This window comes from Rhinatrema bivittatum, chromosome 1 (genome assembly GCF_901001135.1).
Source record: "Rhinatrema bivittatum chromosome 1, aRhiBiv1.1, whole genome shotgun sequence".
In the NCBI taxonomy this organism is placed as follows: Eukaryota; Metazoa; Chordata; class Amphibia; order Gymnophiona; family Rhinatrematidae; genus Rhinatrema; species Rhinatrema bivittatum.
Window position 1 is genome coordinate 434948704 of NC_042615.1, and position 27547 is coordinate 434976250.

The following is a 27547-nucleotide window of genomic DNA, read 5'->3' on the forward strand; positions in this document are numbered from 1 at the left end:
TCCTCTCAGTTACATAGTTTATTCTTCCTGTTGTGCTGCAGGATATTTGTTTGCAAAGTTTTGAAGTGGACACATACACCTTTTGCTCTAGGATTTCATTTCCTGTAGCTTCTGGAAGGGGGGGAAAAAAAAGCAGCCACAGAAAGTTCCTGCAAACAATAGCTTAGTGGAAAAACACTGTGGTACTTTTGGCTGATTTCTTAAATTTAGCCCTTTCAGGCAAAAATCCTGTCATGGTTTTTGAAAATGTTTTACTGACAACTTTTTCTATATTGCAAGTCATTAAATGCTCGTGCAGAAGATGTGCTTTTACTGAATTGTTCAAACTGACTTGAAACTTTTTTTTTGTTTGCACTATTTTTCCCCAACTAACGGGCCGATATAGTAAAGTCCGCGGGAAAGCGGGCGAATGCCCGCTCTCCTGGCGCGCGCACAAGCCACACTCCTGTGCGCGTGATTCTCTATTCAAATGAAGCCCAGCGGTAAAAACAGGCAAAAGGAGGCGCTAGGGACACTAGCGCATCCCTAGCGCCTCCTTTTGGACTGGAGCGGCGGCTGTTAGCAGGTTTGACAGCCGACGCTCAATTTTGCCGGCGTCTGTTCTTGAGCCCACTGACAGCCACAGGCTTTCTGTGCACTTTCCCGTTGCCTGCTGCTGCACATTTTGTTTTCTGAATCGCGCGGGAATACCTAATAGAGCCATCAACATGCATTTGCGTGTTGTGGGCGCTATTAGGTTCGGGGGGTTGGATGCGCGTTTTCGGCCCCTTACTGAATAAGGGGTAACGCTAGCGTGTCGAAAATGCGCATCCAATGGCGGGTTAACAGTGCGCTCCATCGACCCGTAAATCTGGCCTTAAGTCTCTGTAAGAATACATTTCAAATGATTTTTTCTGACAGCATTGAAAGCTGCAATCATTACCTTTCTAAAAAATGCCATTTAATAATGGGATACAGAGTTCCAGAGAGAGCTATATTTAACAAGTCTAGAATTGCATGGTAACTTACAAGAATGCATTTTACGATTCTATGCCTTTCATGTGGGTTGCATTTGCTCTCTGCATGTGTTTGTGTGTGTCTCAGTTGCTCGGGGTATGATGGGTATAGGTGGTATGTGTGAATTGGGTCAGGGGTATATGAGTGGGTGTGTGTGGGGAAGAGTTGTTACAAGAGGTCCCACAATCTTGTGCAACCTCTCCACTCCGGCCCCCCTATCCATTCTCCACATACTGCACTATTTCTCCCTCTTTCTCCATTCCCCCTCCCCCATGCTCTTCTATATCCACTTCATTCCCCCGTCTCCTTGCTCCTTTCCTGTTCCCCATGCTTTCTTGCCCCCAACTCTCTCCACACTCCTCCCCCCCCCATACTCATACCGCCCCATACTCTCTCAGACCTTTCCCCTCACTCACTTTCTCCATTCTCTCTCCTCTGCTCTGCTTTTGCCTTTTCTCTCGTACCTACCTAGCTCCATGCTGCCATTGGCACCACGGCAGCAGAAGGGCTGCACACAAATAGGATCCCCGCTAGCCACTCATCTGCTACTGCTGGGCACCTCTTCTTTCTCTTTCACTGGTGGGGCCTGGAAAAACCCCACTGCTCCGACATTTACTGCTTGAATTTTTCCACCTGCGTACTGCTGCTCCCCAACTGGGGCATCAGTGTCATGGACGGATGGACAAAGCAAAATAAGTACTTTTTTTTATTAATGATATGTGACAGAAATATGCTGATGTAACTTGGCAACTGTGGTAATGGGGTTAAGTAATTGGCTGAGCTTGTTTAGCTATGTAAGCATGCTATGTCCTGCTAAGAAATCAATTTCTTCATTTATTCTGAGCTCTTTCAGAAAACCGTCTCCGAGCACATTACTTACCACAGTGAAACAGAAAACCCGATTTGATAGCTCAGCACAATGAAAAGCCCCATAAACGAGAAACATTATCAGGTTTGTTCTGATTGTTCTTTTACCAGCACAGCAAAATGAAGAATGCTAGGAAGGGGGATCTATTGTCACTATATTGGGTGTGTACACACACATGAAATGGATATGGTCGTGAACATTCTGTAATTTGTTATAATAAAAAGTTCTTTGTCACTGCAATAGAATTTTATTATATGTTCCCTCTTTAATAGGAATATACTTTATATTGAGTGGGGAATATTTATCTAAATATTTCTTCTGTCTTTTTTTTGTTTGACTACACATATATATATATATATATATATATATATATATATATACACATATATATACAAGCTTTACACATACATCTATACACTATACATACACACACACAGAAACATCTAAACACACAGTACATTTAAACATGTACACGTCTATATGCTAGCACACAGCTGTACATCCCCCATGCCTTCAGTTCCCCTCTCCACACACACACACGGGTTATTCCTGTAGGGATCATCTCTGCCATGCGCCTAAGACCTGCCAGTCCCACTCAGACTGGCATCTCCTGGTTTGCAGTGCACAGCACTGCGGTCTGGTCCCTAATTTTGATATTTACATATAGGGTAAGATGGAAGTCTAATTAGTCTATGGAGCTGAAATATTTTCTTAATAGAGAGATTTGGTACATTATCTGTCACTTCTATGGTCTGTCATTTCTCCTTGTGGTTTTGGATTATGATCACCAAAACACCTCTCATGGGTATTTACCTGGATTTTGGATAGGATTTGTAAATATAATGAGAAATCCTGATGGTCTTGTGCATCTCCACCAGAGCCTCCGGTTTCCTGCAGCAGATTTTTCAAGATTCTGTGGTAAGAGTTGGCAAATTATGTGACAGATTTTTCAAATGTCTGCAGCAATTTATGTGGGAAATTTGCATAATTTTGCATATATTTGCAATTTAATTGTTTTGTTTTAGTCATTTTCTGACATTTCTGTGTCCATTTAATTTACTTGATTCTTTATTAGAGAAAAAGGGATCTTAATGATGAAGGCTGGGAAAGGAGGAGAGGAAGGGATCTGGGAATGGGGGAGAGAGGAAACAGATGAGGGAAAGGAGATCTCAGAGGTCAGATATGAAGAAGGAATCTTAGGCAGGAGGAGTAGAGTGATAAGAGGTGGAGGAGGAAAGAGGCTGAGAGATTCACGGAGGATAAGGAAAGGAAATGAGAGAAGAGGGAAGAGGAATCAGGAATGGAGAAGAGATGGGAAGAAAAGGGAGTATTGTGAGGGGGAGTTATTACATAACAAGAGAGCCATAGGTCCGAATTGATCAACAATAAGAGGGCACATGTTGATTTAAGAAACAATCTCAAATGACGATGTCCAGAACTGAATCAGAAGATCTTTTAAAGTAGTCGGTGCTAACCAATTTGTAGACATTTGGAATAATACATTAACTAAAAGTCTAAATCAAGTGGCACCTATAAAATCTATAGTTGCCAAGAAACTTCATAAGGTCTCTTGTTTTATGCAAGATTTAGAAATAAAAAGAGAGCTCCACTCCAACTTGGCATAGATTAAAGAACAATAAGAATCTATACTTATTTAACGTCGGGCTTTCTGAGTTTGGTAGATACAAAGAAAAAGGCCTATTATGATAAAAAAGATTCAAGAAGTTGGAAAATTCTCTGAGAATCTTCAATACAGTAAAATATTTAACTCGTGCACTTTTCTCCGTTGGATACCTTGAAAGATAATACCTCAGATTGTGAAAAACTAGTGTTGTACTTTCATAAGAAAATGGTTAATCTGAGTAAAGAGTTTGATTCTGACTTACACTTTGGAAAAAAACAGGTTTCAGCTAGAGACTGTTTGTTGGGATAATTTTGCTCCTGTCACTAAAATAGAGATCGAGAGCCATTTAACTTCTATGAATAGTTTAGGTTGTCCACTGAACCCATGTTCTACTATAAATAAGAAAGGACTAAGAGGAGTTAGCTGCCCCCTTAGTGAATCTTATTAATCACGCTCTCAGAGGGGTATCTTCCATCATCTTTAAAATGAGTTAGTTTATGACTTGTCCCTAAGAAAGATACAGGTGAGCAACATGATCTTTCTAATTTCAGACTAGTTTCTTCCTAAGATTATTGGAAAAATGGTCTATGTTCAACTGAAAGATTTTTGGATGAACATAAAGTACTTAATCATCAACAGTTTGGGTTTAGAGAGAATCATAATACCGACTGAGACTGTTTGTAGGTGGTCTAGAATCAGAGAGGTTTTGAACCTGGAAAACAATTTCTATTAATATTTTTAGACACATCTTATGCTTTTGATACCCTTAATAGTTGGTTATTAATGCACCTCCTGATTTGAGTATTAATGGAGCAGTTTTCTCATGGTTTCAGTCCTATTTATCTGATAAGAGTACAAAGAGTAGTGAAACAGGATGTTTTCTCTTCATGGCTCTCACTGGAAACTGGAGTCCCACATGGATCAAATCTTTCTGCCATGTTTTCCAACATCTGCTTAACACCAATTTGTAGATTATTAGCTGATTTGGGTGATCCTTGTCATATCTATGCTGATGACTTTGTTTTCGATCCCAAGAGTCAATTCAGTTGAAGATGCACGTGATGAAATATCTTAAAGTCTTAAGACAACTCAACTCTGGCTATTCCTTAAAAAGTTAAAGTTAAATTTGGTGAAAACAGAAATTCTGTATCTGTCCAGATTTCCACATTCAAATATCCCTTTTTTTTTTTTTTAACTTTTGGATGGATTTCTGATGCCAAAGCCAGGAACCTAGGGGGTAGTTTGTGATTCTGCATTATCTTTTAAATCACAAGTTGAGAACATCATAAAGCACTCATTCCATAAACTTTAAATTTTGCGGAGACCTAAACCATGTCCGTTTCTGTTTCTTTTTGTATTGTGCTTCAGGCATCGATTATCTTGGGCCTTGACTTTTGTAATGAAGTATATGTTGGTCTACCTGTTTGCACCATTCATGCCTTACAGGCAGTCCAGAATACAGCTGCGAGAGTACTAATAGGCATTAATCATTTTGCGCATATTACTCCTTTGTTGCATAATTTGCATTGGCTCCCAGTAAGATTCTTACTTTGAATTTTAAGGTAATAAACTTACAGCTAGCTCACAGCATTAGTTCCCTAATAAAGATTTATATACCTATCTGAAAGTTACACTCACAATAAGAAACTCTCGGAGGTGCTCACTACCAAGATGCTATGACCGAATGAAACACGAGAGAATTGTTTTGGTGGCAGGGCCTGAGAAGTGGAATTATCTTCCGGAGAGTTTGAGGGCTATGTTTGATTTAGAAGTTTAGGAAATAATTTCAAACACATTTGTTCACTGGAGCATAAAACGATCTTATAAAGTAACAGAGAGTGGCCTTATTGTTAGTATAAACTAGCAGTGTCAAGGACCAGGTAACTTTTCTTAGAAGTCAAGTTGTAACGATAGGTATAAAAGTGACCAGGACCTAAAAATATGGCAATAGTGATAATATAAAAATGGAGAGACTCTGTTGATTATAATGCATTGGTTGTTTAATAGTACCACCAGAGTTTAGAAACAATGAGGATTCAGTTATTTTTATTTTGTTTGTAATTTGTTTTAAGTCATTTTTTATTGTTTTTTTTATTGTAACTCACTTAAGGTGTGGATAGGTGGGTCATAAGTGTTTTAAATTAAATTAAACTATATTAAATTTGTCATGCTTTCTAATGACTGTATGGAACCAAAATCTAGCAGCTCTGTCTCTACATATCTTTTAGCACTCTTAACACCTGAAGTTTTGATAGCCCGCGCATGCAAATACCAGGGGTTATGCATGTGGACAGGTTGTGCGCGCACAGAGTGCATTTTAGAATGCACACGTGCGTAACCCACGATATGTGCAGAAGTGCCGGGCCAACGAAAAGGGACGGGTTGAAGGGAGGGGACTGGGCAAGGGCCCCTGTCCTGGGGAAGTGCATGCTAGCAGCCGACCGGCGCGCGGAACCTACTTCATCTATTCAATAAATTCCAAGAAAAAAAAAAATATAGGTAGGGAAAGGGGTTTTAGGGATTGGGGAGGAGAGGGGAAAAGGGAGGCAGAGTAGTAAGGGGGATAGGAAAGTTCCCTCCCAGTCTGCTCCTTGTAGCAGACTGGGAGGGAACTGGTCTAGGCCCGATTGCGTCACTGCGTTTTTTTTAAATTGCCTCTCCCGTGCGCATGAGTCCTGACCCACACACACACGCACGGGAACCATATTTTATAACATGCGTGCACGTTATAAAATAGCTGCATCCATGTGCACGCTCTGGGAACCGCGCACACGTGCTTCTTTTAAAATCTTCCCCAAAGTGGGTCAAATAATTTAAATGCATACAGTCTAAAACAGAAACATAAAGCCATGATTAAAAAAAAAGAAAAGAAAAAGTAGCTGGCATGGATATGTAACTGTAAATAAGACATGTGAAGATGAAGTGAGTTTTGAGTCTGGCGGATTGCAATTACTCTTTACCACCCCCCAAAGCTGCCACTCTGTGCAATGCACCGTTCACACAGTCTGTTGCACCAGTCCCTATATCACCCTTATTTCAAAGTGTTGAAGTGAAAGATGCCTTTCAACTCAGAATGGTTGAAAGAACACAATTTCATAGCGAAAAGCAGAAAGGATGAGCATCACACTTTCTATACCCTGTGCCACTGTGATAATGGCAGCAGCCAAAGAAATGGAGCTCTGCATCAGCACATTTTGTCAGTAATATATTAACTGAACAGTCAACGTGTAGATATATCATATTTGACCTGTGTTTCAAATCCTGTGTCACCTCAGGATGATAAAGTTACCGCTGCTTAACTTTGCAGAGTTTCCCATGCTGTGGAGCATTGCCAACTATATAGAGGTTTGGATTGTAGTAGAAAAGTTGATAGAGAAATTCATCAGCTGTTTTGAAATGTATATTTTTTAGTATGGTTTTACTATTCTGATTGATTTTTTTTTTAAATTGTATTGTTTTGAGGAATAGTGATTTTCTGCTTTTCCATTGTTGCACTGCAGACAGAATCTGGCTTGTGGTTTCCAGTTCAATTTTTGTGTGCATGTGTGAGAGAGAGATGGAGGAAGTGTGTCTGTGTGTGTGTCTCTCTCTCTCTCTCTCTCTCTCTCTCACACACACACACACACTCTCTTATTAGTTTTAATTATTGGGTGTTTGATGTGTCTGCTGTTTTGAAATATTTTATTGTTGATAAGGAAATTTTAAAATTTTATATTGGGGAATGCCAACGAAGTATCTGCTCAGGGTACCGAACACCTTAGGAACGCCTCTGGGTGTTGGCCGACCCACTTCTGCATAGACCATTCTAGGCTGTCTAGGAACTGTTCCTGCAGAATTACTTTGGCTACCTCCACCCCGGTCTTCCCTTCCAGGTGCAGCCACTTCCAAGTGACATCTTGAAGTCTGTGGAATAGATTCTTTGCGTTTTCTCCTGCCTGCAGATCTCACTGCCAAAATCGCAGTCAGTAGGCTTCTGGGATGAGTCCCGCTCTCTCTGGAATAGCTGCCTTGACTTCCTGGTATGTGGCCCTCCCTTCCAGATTGACGGTTTGGAAGGCATCTTGACTACTTCTGGTGAGTAGATTCCCCAGATAGGTAGCCCACCTGTCCTATGGGTAGCCTGCCAGTTATGCTGTGCGTTCAAAGTTTTTCAGGAAACCATCGCATTCTTCTCCTGGGGTCATCTTTAAGTAGTGTCGATAACATGGGAGGGTACTGGTAACGGCGGTTTGCACAGCTTGTGCTGTCTGGGTTAGCACCATATGCTACTGCACCACCTGCTCTTGCAATGCCTGTTGCTGTTCAATTTGCACTTCCAGGATGTTCTGTAGTTGTTGTTGCCCTGAAGCAAGGACCTGAATCACTTGCTCCATCTTCCCTGCTTACTGAGCTGCCTCCAAATTACATACCTCTCTGGAGAAAGGAGGAGGAAACAAAAAAACAAAACCTGTTAGTCTGTCCGGTCCTTATTCACTGCTTGATCTCTGACTACACAGGTGGGCCTAGCCCCTTTGGCCTATTGTATGAAGGCTGGATGGGTGGAACTGGGAGGCCCCAGGATAACAAGAACCCCTCCCCCCCTGCAGGATTGTTTTTTTTTCTACTTCTGCAGCTGTGGGCTTTTGCCTGTGCTTCCTGCTTAGGCAAGAAAACCCACTGTTATCACCATATATGTAACTTGGACGATAGTGTCTTGAAAACAGCCAGAGAAATAGGGAGGCAGATTCTGGCTGTTCCTTAGGTGCAATTAATTTACAGTGGAAAAATACAATCAAGACGGTCAGTGCAGCTCACATTAACTTCAATTAACCAACAGTCCTCTGCTCTCTGGGGCTTGTTTTACCCCTTCTAGGTCCTGAGTTCTTATACTCTAATGAGGAGATTCTCTCTTCACCCAGGATTCCTTGTAGGTATGGATCTTAAGGAAGACTGGGCAAGACAGCTGTGCCCAATCCCTTAAGGTAGTCTGAGGGAGTTTCCTATAGTATCCCTCACACATATCTATTATTCAAACTTCAGTTTTTTAGTTTTGGCCTGGCTAAACCCTCTGCATAATGCAAATGTTAATTACACAAAGGGCACCAGTGTTGACCGAAAACACTCCAAAGGGTATTGTTGTGGCTCATGTTTTACATAACATAACAAAGTACACTGCGGGAAACCTTGATACTGATACAGAAAATATTCTCAAGGTATATGCTTATTTCAGTATTTCTGTGAACAGAACAATGCAATTGAAGACGTATGACTTTGTTGAAGAAGAGTAGTACAATCTACTATGGCAGCGCTTCTCAACCGGTGTGTTGCAACACACCAGTGTGTCGCCAAGCATCGGCAAGTGTGTTGTGTGCTCCCGGTCTCTCCCGCTGCTCTTCCTTCCCTGCTGCCGTTGCCACCGGGCTATCAGTACATTCAAGCCCAGTGAGAACGGCAGCGGTGGTAGAAGAAGCAGTGGCACCTGCGGCTGGCCTTTTCTTCTTCCCGCACCCCCCCCCCCCCCGTGACCCGGAACAGGAAGTGATATGAGGTGCGCGGGAAGGAGAAAGAGCAGTGCCGCGTGGGAAAAATAGCAGCGGCAGCAGCAGCATCGGCCCCCGAGCAATCGAAGCAGCCGGTAATCGGGAAAGGAGACAGCAGCATGAGCCTCCCATGGCCGATGGGATTCTTCTTTCTTGGCCTGCGGGGGCTGGAGGAGGAGGCTGCTGCAACTACCATTTGTGCTCGGGGGGGAGGAAGTGAGTGAGAGAAAGAAAGAGAGAGAAGCAGCCAGCCTGCCTGTGGTGATTGAGAGAAACTGGTCAGAGAGCTGATGTGTGTGTGTGTATATGTGAGAGACAATGAAAGTGACTGCTCAGGGAGATGACTGATGTGTATGTGAGAGTGTGAGACATTAGTCAGGGAGGTGACTGGTGTGTGTGAGAGAGAGAGAGAAAAAGCATGGAAGTGAGAAAGCATGGGAATAAGAAGCCTGGTGTTGTGGGGATGTGTGAAAGAAAGCATGGGAGTGGGAAGCCTCTGTGTGTGTGTGTGCATGCATTAGAGAGAGACTGGTTGGTAAGGTGATGGTGTGTGTGAAAGAGACTGGTATGTGTGAATGTGAGAGAAAGAATGTGATTCAGGGAATGAGAAGCCTGTGCACGTGGAGATCAAGCATGGAAATGAGACTGGTGTGTGTGTGTGTGTAAGAGAGAGAAAATGATTATGGGAATGAGAAGCCTGTGCATGTGAAGAGTGTGAGCATGGGAGTGAGAAACCTGTGTGTGTGTGTGAGACACAGCATGGGAGGGAGAAGCCAGTATATCTGAAAGAGAACATGGGAGTGGGAAGCCTGTGTGTGTATGCATGAGAGAGGTCAGGTGACTGGTGTGTGTTTGTGTGTGTGAGAGAGAGAATATGATTATGGGAATGAGAAGCCTGTGCATGTGGAGAGAATGGTGAGTGTGTGTGTGTGTGACAGAGACAGTGATTATGAGAGTGAGAAGCCCATATATGTAAGTAGAAAGGGGGAGTAGGAAGTCTGTGTGTGTGTATGGCATGAGAGAAACTGTTCAGGAAGGTGACTGGTGTGTGTCTCAGACTGTTTGGGAGATGATTGGTGTGTGAGAGACAGAAACTGGTCATGGGGGCATGACTAGTATGATGTGTGTGTGTGTGAGAGACATGGGCACTAAGGAAGAGGACCATGAGTATAGAGCTTAGCTTCTACTGCTGCTTCTGGTGTGTGCCACGGCCTGCATGGAAGGGGGAATAGGAGAGCTGCTGGAGGGGGTAAGAAAAGGTGGCTTTTTAAGTTTATTTTTCTTGATTGACTGCCATTTTAATTATTTAATATTATGTGATGTCTGCTTTTCTGAAATATTTTATTGGTGTTTGGAGAATGTTTAATAGTTTTTATGTGTTTTTAATTGTTGGATGTTATTCTGTTCATAGCTGTTTTGAAACATTTATTCTGCTTATTAGTATAGTTTTACAATTATTTCTGTGTGGGGATCTATAGTTGCTTGCTAGTTCTGTTTTCCTAATAAGAGGTGTATTGGTTTTTAGGGCCTGATTTAATATTTGTAGTGTTGCCTTTTCATAGATAGGGTTGCTCCTGTTTGAGTGTATTCCATAATACAGATGTAACTGTGTGCGGATTAGTTTGTGCATTACTACAGATCCTGGGGAGTATGTTAGGTCGTTTCTGTGTCTGTTACCGAGATGAGATATTTTACTAGCATGTAAGCGTTTGTATCAGTCATTTTTGTTGTGTTTTCTCAAGAGGAACATGCATTGGTGGTAAACTGCTGTCTTTTCATAAGTAGGGCTATTGAGCCTGGAAGTAGAAGGAGTTTGAGTTGCTGTTACTGAGATGACACCAGAACCAGAATATCTTTTTTGTAGGGTGAGTTGTATGGGGAAAGTCATAATTCTGCTTTACATCCATTATTGTAGGTCAGGGAGGTTCCCATGGATGCAAACTGTACTTTTACATCTAGCCCTGTGACGATCATGGGTCAGTGTGTCATGCATGTGAGAACCATCTGTCAGGTGTGTCCCGACAGAAAAAAAGTTGAGAACCACTGTACTATAGCATGTTCTGACCAGATGGCTTCCTCTGCTTCCATCTGTTGATCAGTTATTGAAATACTGGAAATCTGACAAGTTATTTTCAGAGTTTAGATGATGAATGCCCATAAGAAATGTTTAAATAAGGGAAATGCCTTGAAGCTTTAGGGGCCATATCATAAAAAGAAGGCAATTTCCATGGAATGGGTGATCCAAGATGGCCGACCAATAGATAGCAGCATGAGAACTCTCTCAGGCATTTTTTCCCATTATATTTTGTCTTGTATTCTTTTAATCCCTATTATGGGAGTGGGAGGGAAAAATGTGCTCCCATCTCCTCCAGGCTTGCTTTCACCTTTGAGCCTGGCTGAGAGAACGTTGCCCAGGAATCCTGTTGCAGTTCGAGCCTCCCTGGCATCATGTGGAGTGTTGGATGAAGATACTGATTCGACGCTCTTAGTGGGGAGTGGTGAGGAAGGCATTGCAGCAGCTAAGCAGTGAGGCACCTCCATGCACCCAGGCAGAATGCTTACTGAAACCAAAGGACTGGGAAGGGAATGGAAGATTTGTTGTTGGACCATCGAGTGAGTCTTTATTTCAGTTTCAGCTGCCCTTGACTGTGGTGAGACCACCTACTTTTTCCCTTAAATCTATTTGGGATGCTATAGTGGACTTGGGTAATTCTATTTCCAGACAATTATTCCCTTTGGTAAAAAAAATTGTGTGGATCTGGAAAAACGAGTCCAAGTTTTAGAAAATACTTCATTGGACCTGGGTCAGCAAATTCTGTCAATATGAACTGATATGAATGAAGTTAAACAAATCCAAGAGGCAATTAAAGATAATTCCTATTTGGCCTCTAAAATGGAAAATTAATATAGAAATAAAAAGCTCCGGTTTATTAATTTTCCTAATCTATCATTATGTCCAAAGGAAATGTTTAGGAGATATTTAATAGAAATTTTGCACATATCTGAGAATGCTATTCCTCCTGCTTCCAAGATTACTATATTCCTCCCTTTAAAAGGAGCTCTGTGGATGCTGGGGGATGTTCTGGGGATGCTCAAGCATCTTTAATTCATGCCGAAGGTTCCAGTCTGGATGTTTCTGCTTTGCTTGAGAATTCAGATGCTGAAATAGCTACCCTAGCCACATTGATGCTATCTTTGGTTCTCGAGCCTGATCAGAACTGGCTATTAAGACTTTTCTTTCCACATTGTTCTGACACCTTCTTGCAATTAAAAGTGAAAGTATTTACTCATGTCACTAAACAGACTCAGAAAAAACAAAAGCAATTTCGCATTATTCGTCCTAGGGTTCAGTAATTGGGAGCTTTTTTTTTTCTTAAGTTTCGTTGTAAATGCTTGATCAAGTATCAGGATATTTCTTATGTTTTCTATGAGCCCCCTTGCAATTGACAATTTTTAAGCGATAAAATTATTGCTGGTTCTCTGGAACAGTTTTGTTCTGAAATTTCAGTAATTTTGTTCTCTCTTATGATGAAGTAGGTTTTTATTTTTTTTTAATTTATATTTTATTGAATTTTCAAAATAAACATCAAAGTATACACTTTGTACAAAACATGGCATCATATACGCAATAAGTTTATATAATTGGAAATAAATTATAACAAAGGTAAATCCCTTACTTGTTATCCTTTAGACCACTATCAATATGGGGGTGGAGGGAACAGAGGAGAAAACACAGGAAATAAATCTAAAAAAAAAAAAAAAAGAATAAGCTACCCTGGTTACCCTTTACTTTCAATATGATGAGTATTAATTCTCAAGCATCAGCTGAGCTTTTTTTGATTGTATAAAATCCTTTAACTGTTCGGGCTGAAAGAAAATATAACTGTCTCAATTAAATTTCACTGCACACTTGCAGGGAAATCTCAGGAAAAATGAAGCTCCTAATGCCAGTGTCTCCTGCTTCAACGCCAGAAAGCTTTTTCTTTTTAGCTGCGTGGCTTTTGTCAAATCTGGATATATTCTCATTTTTGCACCCATAAATAGTGCATTCATTTTTTAAAAATATGCTTTCATCACATCTGCAAGATCTTTCTCATTGTAGAATGTAATCAATAATGTGCTTCTTTCAATTATTTTGAAACCCGAAGATTCTAAGAATCTGTCAAGTTAACAAAGTCTCTAGGCGTTTCCTGTATATTCTGTCTGTTCTTATTTGGCAGAAAATATACTCTGTCCAGGGGTGGGGTATTTTGAGAAGGAAATTACAGTACTTCAGCAAGTACCTTTTTAATTTTACTACGAGGAAATTCCCCCATGAACCTGGGAAAATTCAATATACGTAAGTTGAGATGTCTTAACACATTTTCAATTATTTCTATTTTTCCATTGATGTTCCCACAGTCTTGGATAATAACATTTTGTACAGATTTCACCTGTTTAATTTCATTTTCCAACTTTTCAAATTTCCCCGTCACTTGCTTCTGTATTTCAAAATTTTTATTCAGCAAATCCATTTGTTGAGAAAGCACATTGATTTTATCCAAACAGTCCCCACAGGATTTCGCTATGGCTGATGTTAAATGCCAAAGCGCTTCCAAAGTTATCACCTCAGGCTTTACCAAGCCTACCAATGCTCTGGTGGAGGGATTAGGAGGGATTGCAGTCCTCACTCCTCTACCTCCCGCCTGCACTTCTCCACCCTCCTGTTCGAACTCACTGGGCAAAGACGCCTCTGTCTCCTGGAGGCTAATGGCAAGAGAATCCTGCGGCAAAACTCCCTCCTCCTGCGAGTGCTGGATCTCTACTTCGGAGTCTGTCCTTGAGCGTGGCGTCGAGGTTTCTCTATGCTCTGGTGGTGGCTTCTCATCAGGTGGGCTTAGCGATATTTCGTCTGTAGTTAGAGCCGCTTCTCCTCCTAGGGTTCCAACAGCCGGAACGCTATTCCCTTCTTGTGCGGGTAATTTGGTGCATTGTTGGATTTTTTTTGCCTGGGAGGAAGGGTGGTAATGGAGGGGTAATTCCTCACCCTGCCTTTTCTTTTTGGCGGCATTCTGAATGCAGGAAAACACTTTAATCGGGGAAATACGCCAGCAGCAAACAAACAGTGCAACCGGTCAGGGCGCCATCTTGACTCCCTGAAGTAGGCCTTCTTTAATTATTGATCTATTTTCTCAGTCAGTATATATACTATACTGTTTCCTTGGATTGTGTATTATATCCCTCACTATTTGAGGACTTAGATTGGAAATTTTGTATGGCAGTGATTAGTTTTGTGGTTTTCTTCTTTGTATACTTGTGCTCTCAATTTCCTATTTTCTTTTCAAGACTTAGGTCTTGTAAATTTTTGTTTTGGAAATGCATAAATAATTTTAAAAAGGCATTTTCCAAAAGCCATTTTTTTCTGGATGAATGTCTATTTTCTTAAATAAATAAGCTGTTAGAAAAACTGGCCACCTTGCACGCAGGTAGAAAGAATGTGCGTGCATATATTTATTTAGAAAACTTATATACCACCTATCTAATTACTAGGTGGTTAACAATAAACATTCATAATAGATAAGATACATATCTATGACAATTGGCACACAAAAAATAAAGCATATGATAAAATAGCATAAAACATATAAAATGATAAAACAATTTCAAAGGGAAACCTTTGATTATCATGTAGCTGCTATATTAATCCAAATACAGCACCACTTCTTTCATTAATATTGTACTGCCAAATTAATCCACATATTTACCCCACATGAAAAGTAAGCAGGTTCAGAAAGGGGTTGGGTCAGGGGAAGCACCTACACATACGGTTTTGCATTTTCAGTTGCGCATGTTGTTTTTCAGGGGAACAGTACTTTTTCCCAAGGCAATTTTCAAGGGGAAAATATGTGCATACGTTCCCTATGAGAACGAGTGCAAAATCTGTGGAAAAAAGTGCCTCCGTAATAAAGGCAGGCAGAATTCCAGAGTCTCAATGCGTGAAGGAGACAATCGTGCAGGGAAGAGGGGTTTAGGTTTGTTAAGAACTGGGAACCTTCTGAGTGGTGAAGGGGGGAAGGCCTTTTCTGAAAGGATGGGCCTCCACTTTAACCAGAAAGGAACCAAGCTGCTGGCTCCTTTAAAAAGGGGAGAGCGTAGCTTTTAAACTAGATGATGGGGGAAAGTTGACAGTTGCTCAGAAGCACATGGTTCGGAATAATGTATCTTTGAAGGATACCAAGAAAACAGAGAAATTATGGCATCTGAGGATGTAATAAATGCTAAAGTAGACAAGGTGCCTTAAGTAAAGAGCAGACAGAGCAGAAATAATTCAAATTACCCCTGTAAATTTATAAGCAGTTAGTTAATACAAAGGAAAAAAACATACTTTGAAATATCTGAATACAAATGCTAAAAGTCTTAAAAAAAAAAAAAAAAAGATGGGAGAGTTAATGTATAGCACTTGATGAAGAGGTAGATATAATTGGTATTTCTGAGACATGGTGGAAGGAGGATAATCAATGACTCACTGTGATACCAGGGTACAGATTATATCGAAATGATAGGATAGATCAAATGGCTGGAGGGGTGGCACTATACATTAAAGAGGGCATTGAGTCAAACAGGATAAACGTTCCGCAGGAATCAAAATGCAATGTTGAATCTTTATGGATAGAATTTCCAGGTGAAAAGGGGAATAAAATAGCAGTGGGGGTGTATTACCATCCACCTGGCCAGAATGAACACAGACCATGCTAAAAAAAATTAGGGAGGCTAACAAAATCAGCAGCACAGTAATGGGTGGTTTCAGTTATCCCACTATTGAATGGGTGAATGTCACACCAAGACATGAAACATAGAAATGACGGCAGAAGAAGACCAAACGGCTCATCCAGTCTGCCCAGCAAGCTTTGCACTTTTTATTTTTTTCTCATACTTCTGTTAGTCTTGGCTTTTAGTAACCTTTTGGTTCTATTTCCCTTGCACCCCCACCATTAATGTAGAGAGCAGTGTTGGAACTGCATCTAAGTGAATATCTAGCTTAATTAGTTAGGGGTTGTAACCACCGCAATAAGCAAGCTACACCCATGCTTATTTGTTAACCCAGACTATGTAATTCAGTCCTTGTTGGTTGTTGTCTGTATATAGATCCACTTTTCTTCATTTCCCCTGCCGTTGAAGCAGAGAGCTATGCTGGATATGCGTGAATTATCTGTCTTTCTCCCCTGCGGTTGAAGCAGAGAGCTATGCTGGGTATGCGTGAAGTATCAGTCTTTCTCCCCTGCCGTTGAAGCAGAGAGCTATGCTGGGTATGCGTGAAGTATCGGTCTTTCTCCCCTGCCGTTGAAGCAGAGAGCTATGCTGGATATGTATTGAAAGTGAAGTATCAGGCTTATTTGGTTTGGGGTAGTAACCGCCGTAACAAGCAAGCTACTCCCTGCTTTTTTGTGAATGCAAATCTTTTTACACATTTCCTCTTGCCATTGAAGCTTAGAGCATTGTTGGAGTCGCATTAACCGTGTGTATGTTTATTGAATAAGGATATTATCTCCAGGCAGTAGCCGTCATTCCCGCGAGCCACCCACTCTTCATTCATGTCCTCTAGACTTTATGGATCCACAGTGTTTATCCCACGCCCCTTTGAAGTCCTTCACAGTTCCTGTCTTCACCACTTCCTCCGGAAGGGCATTCCAGGCATCCACCACCCTCTCCGTGAAGAAATACTTCCTGACATTGGTTCTGAGTCTTCCTCCCTGGAGTTTCAAATCGTGACCCCTGGTTCTGCTGATTTTTTTCTGACGGAAAAGGTTTGTCATTGTCTTTGGATCATTAAAACCTTTCAAATATCTGAAAGTCTGTATCATATCACATGCTTAGCGGGTAAAGTCCCTAGAGGAAATAAAATGATTACATAATGGAGCAGCTGGTACAATAAACAACGAGAAGGGAAACTATTTTAGATCTAGTCCTTAGTGGAACACAAGATTTGGAGTGAGAGGTAATTATGTTGCAGCTACTTGGCAATACTGTTCGCAATATGATCAAATTTGACTTGGGGAGTGAAGAGAGACTGTACCTTGCCACCACTGGCAGTTTTTTCTTCTTGGGACAGCTGCCGCTTGTATGGGGAAGGTGAGAGGACACCCCTACTCATGTCATCTGTAGATGTTCGAGCACTCCCAATAAAGATTTGCACCCTATAGCATGCTGCTGAAGTAGCATGCCAAAGGGGCATGCCCCTAGAGAAAGTTTTTCAGCTGAATTCTCTTCAAGTTTCTGTCGTGGTATGGGCAAGAAACAGAATGGTGCAATAAGAGCATTCCCATCTGGCACTATTGCACAATCAATCATAACCCAGCCTACACTTGATGCTTTTCAATTTCTACCAATTCAAGGCACTGTTATGGGGCTTACTATGCTTTAAGGTTCTCTATCGTCTGCTCTTCATGAGTCCTTAGTGTCTCTTGGCCCCAATATCCGTGACTTCAAAGCTGGGGTTAATTATCATGCAGAAGTTTGAGTTTATAGGCTAGATTAATATTATAGACCCAAATTTGACATTTACATTTACATATAAGGATAGTATATCTTTTTTAGATATGAATATTTATAACTGGGATGGAAAATTACATACTACTATATACTGGAAACCAACGGACAAAACCACATTGTTGCATTATTCGACCTTTCTGTTGCGGTCTGCACCGCTTCCTCTCCCTTGTGCCTGACCAGTGCCTACCTTCGCGGCTAAAGACGCTGCGCTCCGCGACCCCAGGATCCCAAAATGCCGATGGCTCCACGTGGCGTCCGCCATTTCCTGTCTGTTTCGCTGCGGCCTCGCGCGAGTGCGCTCACTTTGTGCGTCCAGCACCCGGAAGTCGAGCCCCGCCTGCGATGATGACGTCACGCACCCAGGGCGATATAACCGGTGCCTGGACGCCGTCTCATCGCCTTGCAACGAGGTTCACTACTGCCTTGTAGTTCTGAGTTGCGCATTGTCTTCGTTGAGTTCCTGTCGCTGACCTTGGATTGCCTTGACTACGCTTTGCCTGCTGCCTGCCTCTGACCCTGGTTTGTTCCCGACTACGCTTGCCTGCCGCCTGCCCTGATCTTGGCCTGTTCCTGTTTGCTCAGCCTGCTGCCTGCCACTGATCTCGGCTCATCTCTGGTCCTGCTTCAGTCTTCAGTTTGCCCCAGTTCCTGCTTGTCACGGACTTTTGTTTCAGGCTACGCCTGCCCCTGTCCCGCTTGCCACAGAGACTCTGTTACTATCCTCCGCCTGCCTCAGTATCCGGTCTCCTGCCTACCAAGTACCTTGGGACTTCCTTGCTCTCATCCCGGCTTATCGCCATCCCTGTCACTGGACTCTCTCTCTATTGCCCAAGTCCCAAGGTGCCAGAACCCTACGGGCTCCTCCTGGGGGGTTCCTGGTTCCCGGGTGAACACCTCGAGCCTCTGGCTCCGCCTCCCGGCCTACCCTATCACTCGAGGTAGGCCGGCCCAAGGGTCCACTACTTCGCCTGCAGTTCAGACTGCAACACTTTCATCCGCTGCATTTAAGAACATTTCTATTGGACAATTTCTGAGGTTACGAAGGTTATGTTCTTCTCTAAGTGATTACAAACTTGAGGCTCAGATTTTGTCGGATAGATTTTTGAAACGGGGATATTGCAGATCTGTCGTAAAGAAGGCGTTTGAATGAACTTTATATGCTAACAATGTTAATTCAAAGCCCCAAGGATCCCCTGAAAAGGTTTGTGTGTTTGAATCCATATTCTTCTAAAGCTTCTGCCATTAAGAAAATTATTCAACATCTTTGGCCTGTTGTGTTCACACTTTTTAAGAATATGGACAGTCCTATTTTTGCCTTTAAAAAAAAAAATAAAATAAAAGGAAGCATTTGCAGTCTTGTTTAAAGCCATGCTGAAAATCTTTTTCTAATGAGTCCAATGGTCAAGTAAGTTGTGGTATGTGTTCAGTTTGTTCACATGTATTTCAAGTACGGGTATTTACACATCCTAATCTAAAATATTCTTACAGATTATCTGGTTTGTTTTCATGTACTACTAGTAATGTAATTTATGCCATTGTTTGTCCATGTGATCTCATATACATTGGACACACTAGAAGAATGATTAAGACCAGCATTATTGATCACAAATATATATATATCTATATATATCTATATAAATAAAAATGTAAATGTTCATTTGTTCAAAATCTTAAATCTCCGAAAGTTCTTCACCGATTGCTTTGAAATTTTGACACAACGTTGCATTTGATTTCGCGTGTGTTTTATATACCTATATTATATAGTGTCACACCTGTGACAGGTAAAAACATGCTTTTTGGGAAAAACAGCACCATCTGTTGGACGTAAAAGCAACACACGCTATCTACAATATAAATGGGCTCTGACGGACGGACCACAAATGCGCAGTAGAGAGCAGTTCTACCGCGTATGTGCGGACCATAGAGCTCTGCGCTACATGCAGGGTGTCACAGAGGGGAGAAGAAAAGGGCAGACAAGTCGCCGCTCCGAGAAACGGCTCAGCCCGTTCCTCCGCCGCTGGGGAAGGGGGGAGGGAGTAGGGACTGCCGGACATTTGCACACAGAAGGAGGAAAGGGTAGAAGAGTCGCCGAGCCAGTCCGTCCACCTCTGGGGAAGGGAGGGAGGGAGTTGGGATGGCCGGAGCAGAGCTAATGCGCATTGTGAAATTAAACCAGACTGAGCCACGGTAACGCGTGGCCGGGTACAGCTAGTGTGTGTGTGTGTGTGTGTGTGATCATAGATTTTACTCAGGGTGGGATTTGGCAAATTATAGAATTTATAATTTGAATATTATGTAAGTAGGGAATTCATGACATGATTAAATTTATTTAAAAAAGTAAGGGCTTTCTCTTTTTGGTTTGTGTATAACAACATTGTGAGATTGAATATTTGTATCCTCCATTGTGTTATTGTACAGACGAGATGTTCTGACCAATGGTTCCTATAATTTTTCTGCGGGTGTTGGCAGTGGGCAGGATGTTCTTGCTTTAGACACCTCTAACTCTTAAGGCACTGGACAATCTGGTGGGGTGTTAAACTAAAATTTACTGCAACCAGTTCACAAAAAAAATTCTCCGTTTGATCCTCTTTCAAAAATCAACAATCCATAGGTACTTCTTTCCTCGGTTCTATCAGCTGAGTCAGTGTACCTTAGGATGGCAGACACTAGGAAAAGACCCAACACTTCTGAGTGATAGAGAGTGGGCTCCTAGTGGGGACTGGGATCTCATATCTCTCTCTGATGGTATAAGCTGGACCTCTGATAGTAGAAAGTCCCAAAAAGTGTTCAAAATCCAAAATCTTTTCCTTGTCAGAAGGCAGGAACTGGTGGCAGAGAAACTTCTCCCCAAAACACAAAGAACAGAACTCTCTGCAAAAAAAAAAATACTTTTCTTCCTCTCTATCAGGTCACTGCTGCCTCTCCTTAGCTGAGTGGCAGGGAATCACAGCGCCTTATCCTGACCTCCCAAGGCAGAGGTGAAAATCCTCCTTAGGGCAGGATCAGGATCAGGCTCCCAACTCTTAGACAGGATAATCAGCTCTTTCAACAACTCCTCTTCCGCTCTCTTCGAGCCAGTCCCTTCCAGAATGCAGGGTGCTGGCCAGGGCATAGTTTCTTCCCCTGGATCAAGTTTGGTGGGGAGGGGGGGGGGGGGGGGGCTAAGATAAGGACCATAAGTCACACAACTCCTCTCAAAACTCCAGCTCAAAAACCAAACCAACTCCATACTTCTTCACATGCACAACCCGCTGACCAATCCAGGCAAGCCTCTGGAGAGATTCATGCAAGGTACAGACAGGGCTTAAGCTAGTGAGGGGACCTACTTGACCCATTACACATTTGACCATGGGTTTGGGTTCTTTACAGTCACAGTTGAACAGATGAAGTAGTGAACCAGCAAGGTGAATGTTTCACTGGAGAAGGCTGACCACTATTACTACTAATTATCATTTCTATAGTACTATCAGATGTATACAGTACTGTGCAAATACACATAAGAGACGGCCCCTGCTTTCTGGAACTTAAAATCTAGTAAAGCTAAACATAGAGCAGGGATGCTCAAACTGGTCCTACAGGCCTCCCCCCCCCCCCCCCCCCACCAATCGGATTTTCAGGATATCCCTAATTGAATGTGCATGGAAATATTTGCATACACAGGAGGTAGTGCATGCAAATAAATCTTGTCCATACTCATTAGAGATATCCTGAAAACCTGAATGCCTGGGAGGGGGGGGGGGGGGGGGATAGGAGGTGTCTGTAGGACTGGTTTGAGCACCCCTGAAGATAAGAGACTTTAGGACTTTGGCTGTGATCAGGAAAAACCAGGGGTTAAGATTTAGGTGAGTTTTTAGACTTCCATTTCAGGAAGTTTATTCCAAGTGCATGGCACAACAAGATGGAAAGCACGGAATCAGGAGTTGATGGTGGAGAAAGGCATAGATAGGAGTGACTCGCCTGATGAGCAGAGTTCATGAAGAGGGTTATAGAGGAGAGGTAGTGAGGAGCTGCAGAATCCGTGCACTTGTAGGTGAGGAAGAGGAGCTTGAACTGTATTCAGAAGGGGATAGGGAGCCAACATAGTGACTTGAGAGATGGAGTTATCTGAATGTAGTGACATTGGTAAAAGATGCCTAAAACCCAGGAGCGATGAAATGAGTTGGAAACCTCTCATGTTGAAAACAGGATCACAGCATAACTGATGCTTTCTCTGCAACTTCCTCCTGCAGTGTTTTACAACCTAGAGGTCTTGCCACACACGAATCAGAGGCACATGAAAATAGGGCACCAGTGCTACAGTACCTAAATATATTTTGAGAACTTTCTTGAAAACGCTATAAGATTAGCTATATTCTAGTGAACTGGGGTTTTGAACTAACACTTTCATTTCACCAGCTCAATAACTGTCTCTCACTGCCTAGAGTTTGTTTTATTTATTTATTTATTTATTTATTTATTTATTTTCAGAAATTAGAGAATGACGCGGAAGGTTTTTACCAACACAAGGGAGCGGTGGAGGCAGCAGAACGTCAATAGTGCTTTTGCAGAGCTGAGGAGGCTCATTCCCACTCATCCTCCGGACAAAAAACTAAGCAAGAATGAAACGCTCCGCCTGGCCATGAAGTACATAAACTTTCTCATCGGGGTTCTTGGAGAATCAGGGTTGCAGCAAGCAGAAGGGACATCTCAAGGAACTGTTCTGGGATTATTCCAACAAAATACTCACCTTCAGGGCATGAGAGCCTGGACTGTGATCGAAAACTGTGACATCCCCTCTCCTGGGCCAAGCAGCAACCACACTGAGTTCTGGCAGGATTCTCCTTCACCATAATGAAGCGGTGAGGAGGCTGTAGCTGGCTAAAAGTGCCACCCCTGTCTTAATAACTTGTGAATTTTATTTATCAGTGTATTTATATATCTATTTATGTTAGTTATTCTTGTGTTTAATGTTTGTTCTGTTGATATGATGCTTTTTCACTGCTGCAGATACTCCTTTTAGATTATATCTGTGTGTGTTTGTACGCTGGGAAAAGTGGAGGATGGTGACTTAAGCCAGTTCTTGATGTTGTCCGTGCTAGACCCTGTCCCATTCTGCCTGCAGGTTTGTGAAAGAAGCCTAATGGATACTGAGCTGCTGAGCTTTAGCTTAATAAAAGGTCTGATCCATTCCGCAATGAGAGAAGGATCTGTGAGCGCACTTATTGAGTTCCTCCTATGGCAAGCCAATGGCAGGGAAATTATGAATTTAAACAAGAGCTTCTGAAAGCTGGATAGTTAGGGCCTGATTTTCAAAGCCATTTGTGTGCATTAAACCCGGATGTGTGTGTAACTGGCTGTTATAAAATAGCCCAGGGCTCCTTGTAAAAGTAAATGCATAATCTTGTAACATGCATACGTTTATGCAAACTGCAGAGAGGCAGTCTCGTGGGGAAAGGGAGGGGGTGGAGTTGTATCTTACATGCATACTCTTTGATTTAAAAAAAATATGGAATGAATTTTCAAAAGGGTTTGTGCATAAAAATAGCATTATACATGCAAAAGTAGCATGTATGCATGCATGTGCTATTTTATAAATGTTGAGAGTAGGCGTGTATATTCGGTTTTGCATGTACATTTTACCATGGAAAAATGGGATAGTCTAGTGGTGTTCCCATGGTGGGGTTGGGGGCATTCAGAAGTACAAGCGGTTGTTGCTATTTTGGAAGAGAGATACGTGTATGTATTACCAAACTTGTTCATACACTTTTACACCTGCTGAATGACTCATGCAAGTGAAATCAGACTTGTCTGCTGGCAGCAGTCTTATGTGGGGAGGTCTGGAAGAACTGGTGGGTGAAGTGCTAGAGGGACTAAGTGAACTGGAGGAGGACTGGGTGAGGTAGCAGCAAACTGGTGATTCCCAAGTACTTGCGCACATTGTATAAAATACCCGCTTCTGCATTTAATTCTGGCTGTTTATTTGTGCAGTGTCAGTTATTTTACGCATAAAATATATGGGCATAACATGGGTAGAGAAAGTCTGGGTTTTCTTGCATGGGAAATGTATGTACTGATACATACACATGTGCTTTTGGAGCTGAAATACGTGGAATTTTATATATTGTGCAGCTCCTGTCACAGTTTTAAAATACCACCAATAATCTCTGTGCGTCCCTTACACACATGAATGCTGTACCACAGATAGGTTTAAAAAATTGGGCTCTAGGTGAGTAACTTAATACACATAAGTTTTGCCCTCCAAAGAGGAAGTGTAAGTGAGCTAATCTATGCGTGTACTTGGGCACTGATGCGCAAATGTTTAAAACTAGCGTGTGTGCCCAAGTTTGCTTAGAAAATTCAGGGTAAAGTTGGCATGTGAATCATACATGCAGATTGTACACCACACACAGTTACAAAATTACCCTCCATAAAATTAAGTAGCTTACCTGCTTCTAAGGCAAAGGAAAACATAGTGATTGCCTAGCCTCTAGAAGTTGGTGATAGGTTGTAAAACAGTAAGGCATGAGAGTATCTCTGCTTCAGAAATAGCCTTTTATCAGCCATTGAAGGAGATCAACTTATCTCAAATATATTAAGAGACTGGGGTTTGTGGTTGTCAAGTTTTTTTTGGTTTTTTTTAGTGGGTAGGATTGTATTACTGAAAAAGAGGACCTTGTATGTGGAATGCTGCCTCTCTCTTCAGTGTCCCAGCCAAATATGCACCATTTTCTGTGTTCTGTGGTGGAAATTGAACAGAGTGCTCAAATGTAATTCCACTGGATCAGTCAAACATTAGATACTGTTCTCCAAAGACTTTCTCTCCTATCCCCAGGCAATAAACCTACAGAGAATAGGGTTAAAAATTGTTAACCCTACACAACTGCACATGTCAATATGTGATATAAAACGTAATGAACTGAATGTAATTTTCAAGCCATTTCCGGCAGTAAAAACGGCTCTTTACCCATGGAAATGACTTGTTATACAACTGTGCAGCTGATATGCAAGTCTACCCAGACTAAGCGGAGATATTCCAGAGGGTGGGGTAGAAGAGAGGTTTAAAGCCTATCTGCATACTTTTTCCATTTTCAAAATTGTGTGTGTAAATTTTCACAAAAATTTCCTGCATACAAATTAGCAAGTGTAATTATGGGTGGTTTTGGTGGGAATAATTTTCAAAGTGAACATGTGCATGTAAATTTGCTTTGAAAATTGGTGTAACATCTGCGCATATTTGCCAACTTTCTTATGCAGATTGTTACATTCTCCCCAAGATACATATATAAACTTTTTTTTTATTGTCCCTCTGGTGGTCTCCTTCTGTCGTGTCAAACTGTGTAGTGATTAGATACACCTACCAAAGAGTTTTTCTGCATGGGCTTTCTTAAATTTTGCAAGTTTTAAATGTATTGACTGGTAAATATTCTGTAAGAAATCATATTTTACAGGATACTGTCTTATTGATTCAGTAATATATTTTAATAAATTATCAGTGAGGCTGATATCAATATCTTGTATTTTTAGGTGTTTTCCCATCGAATTGTGTAAAAAAAAATGATTTCGTGAGACTTAAAGTTTAAAAAAATGACAATTTAATTGAAATATATTTATTAAAAGATCGGACTTAGCTCACTTCAATATGTTTCACACAGATAATATTTATTATTATTCAGGACTTACAAATAGATCTCTCATTCATTCACACTTTTCATGCCTTATCTGAGTACACCTGGCTCCAATAAATGTACCCAATAATTTTGCAGTTTACAAGTAATTATTAAAATCAATTAAAAGCAGCAAGCACCAGGTAATAACCTTTTATTCACACATGAAAATCTACATTTTCAGTAGTGCATGCAACCTGCGTCAGATATGAAAGGCAATGGTAGAAACAGAGTGGAAATGTTAATATGGTGACACAGCACACCATGGCATAGCATAGCCAGTTTGGTACCAGTAGGCTACAGCTCCCTAGGAACTAACTGGATAAAGTGCCAGTAGGTTTGTGGTGGCCATTAAATATCCAGCAAGATGGTTAGGAGAAAACAATGAGCAGATAAACCATGAGCAAGCAACACTGCAGATCATGGAGTAGCCAGGCTGATACCAGAATGCTAGAACTCCCCAGAAATCAACTGGCTTAATGCTGACTGCAATGACCTCTGGGATCTATGTGGCCAGATGTTTGGGCAGTGATCTTACTGCTTTTGTACACTCCATAAAGATTAGTTGAACTAGTAAAATCACAATCAGGTTAAAATCAAGCCTTCCAATAATCATCTCCATGATATTTATTTATTTATTTTGAATTTTTATATACCGATATTCCTATAAAGAATATAGATCACACCGGTTTACAATGGAACAGAACTTTCGCTGGGAGGGGATACAATGAACATTAGCAATTACAACATTCAGAAAAACATTTGGAAACAAGGAACTATAACAAACCATAACAAACCGAGAGCAAAAAATAAAATAAAATTGTGGATAAATAATAATAAAATAAGATAAATAAAATACTTTATTTAAAACTAGGATGGATCCTCGAGGGGCTGTGAAGAGATAGTTCGGTAAGTCCAATAACTGTTAGCATAGGCCTTAGAGTCATGTTCTAGGACCTGCATCAAAGAGAACTTGGGTTTTCAGGGAAAGTTTGATTGAACAGCCAAGTTTTTAAGTCTTTCTTGAAGGTTAGGAAACAATGTTCTTGACGGAGGTCAGGAGGGAGAGTGTTCCAAAGAGTCGGCCCAGATGTAGATAACGCTCTCTTGCTTAGAGAAGATTTAGTAGGGGGGGCATGCAGAGAGCCTTTGTAAGCTCTTCTGATTGGTCTTTCAGAGGTGTGAGCACGGAATTGATGGCTCAGTTTGAGAGGGGCGATGTTATGAATGTCTTTATGTATCATCATGAGTACTTTGAACGAAATCCTGGCTTTGATTGGTAACCAGTGGAAAGACTGCAGTATGGGAGAGATATGCTCTCTTTTGTTTGAGTTGGTAAGTATTCTCGCCGCGGCATTCTGTACCATCTGCAGTGGTTTTATTGTTATTGCAGGGAGACCAAGCAAGAGGGAGTTGTAATAGTCTAATTTAGTATATAGTCTAATCTAATTTAGTATATATGGCAAAGGCAGAACTCCGGTTGCCCATTGAGGCCTGCCAAAATAAATCTTGCATCATAGGATCTCTGTCTGGGCCCCAGTCATGAACGAAAGTGTGCACTACCTTATTTGTTTCAAACATAACAGGTTTTCTCTTATAGATCAACCACAGTCTTGCTGGAAGTTGAAGGGTGAGGTGAATTTTCTTTTTCACTGACTGCAAACAGACAAGAGAAAAAACTTTCCTCCCTACTGCACCCATGTTGAATAATCTTAAAATAACAAGATCTTATGACCTTTATACATTGTTACCTTTCTTCCTGAAGCCTCTAGGAATATCTACTTTGTGTGTAGAAGCAAACATTTTTGCAATAATTGGTCGAGGATGGGAGGTTGTAAAAAGTCACATACCAAATCTGAGTTCTTTCCACTCTGTCAATCATGTTTATCTCCCAATTATAATTAACGCATAAGCCATGATTCTAACACATCTGAAAGTTTAGCGTCCGTGATCTCCTCAGGTAAGCCAATAAATTGAAGGTTATGGTATTATGAAGAGTTTTCCCCTCAGACCTTTTCCCTGATCTTGAACCTAATTTTCCAATATCTGGATTTGATCAACTTTAGAAAATCTCAACTCAGCTTCCTTCAAATTTTTAGTGATGTGCGCCAACGGGTCATGAATCTCGTTTATTTTCACACAAATTTTCTCAAATTACCATAGACACAGTTGCTTTCATCAGTAGTTCCGTGATAGAGCAGGAGCCTCTGGTGTTGGGTCAGTCATCTTAGACTTACCTGGTTTGATTTTGTCTTTTTCTTTGCTAGTAGTTTTTGTAGTCATATTGATGGAGATCTTTTTTAGAATTCTGGATAATAATCGCCATGCTTCAAATAGGCTTTTATCTCTCAAGAAGCAGCATAAAGTT

At 41.4% G+C, this 27547-nt stretch overlaps 1 protein-coding gene across 6 annotated transcripts in view; it reads left to right on the forward strand.

The window, feature by feature from the left end:
- The window catches only part of TAL2 (TAL bHLH transcription factor 2), a 48954-nt gene extending 23931 nt beyond the window's left edge, over positions 1–25023 (forward strand). For 2 of the 6 annotated variants that reach the window (XM_029604731.1, XM_029604746.1), the window contains 3 exons: positions 1850–1948; positions 7430–7562; positions 22004–25023. In XM_029604731.1, the coding sequence (XP_029460591.1) occupies positions 22014–22367 (354 nt within the window). In that variant the 5' untranslated portion in view covers positions 1850–1948; positions 7430–7562; positions 22004–22013 and the 3' untranslated portion in view covers positions 22368–25023. Of the gene's footprint in view, positions 1–1849; positions 1949–7371; positions 7563–22003 lie in introns of those variants that run through there. The other 4 variants (XM_029604757.1, XM_029604774.1, XM_029604737.1 and 1 more) reach the window with 3 other exon arrangements.
- The last annotated feature ends 2524 nt before the right edge of the window (positions 25024–27547 follow it).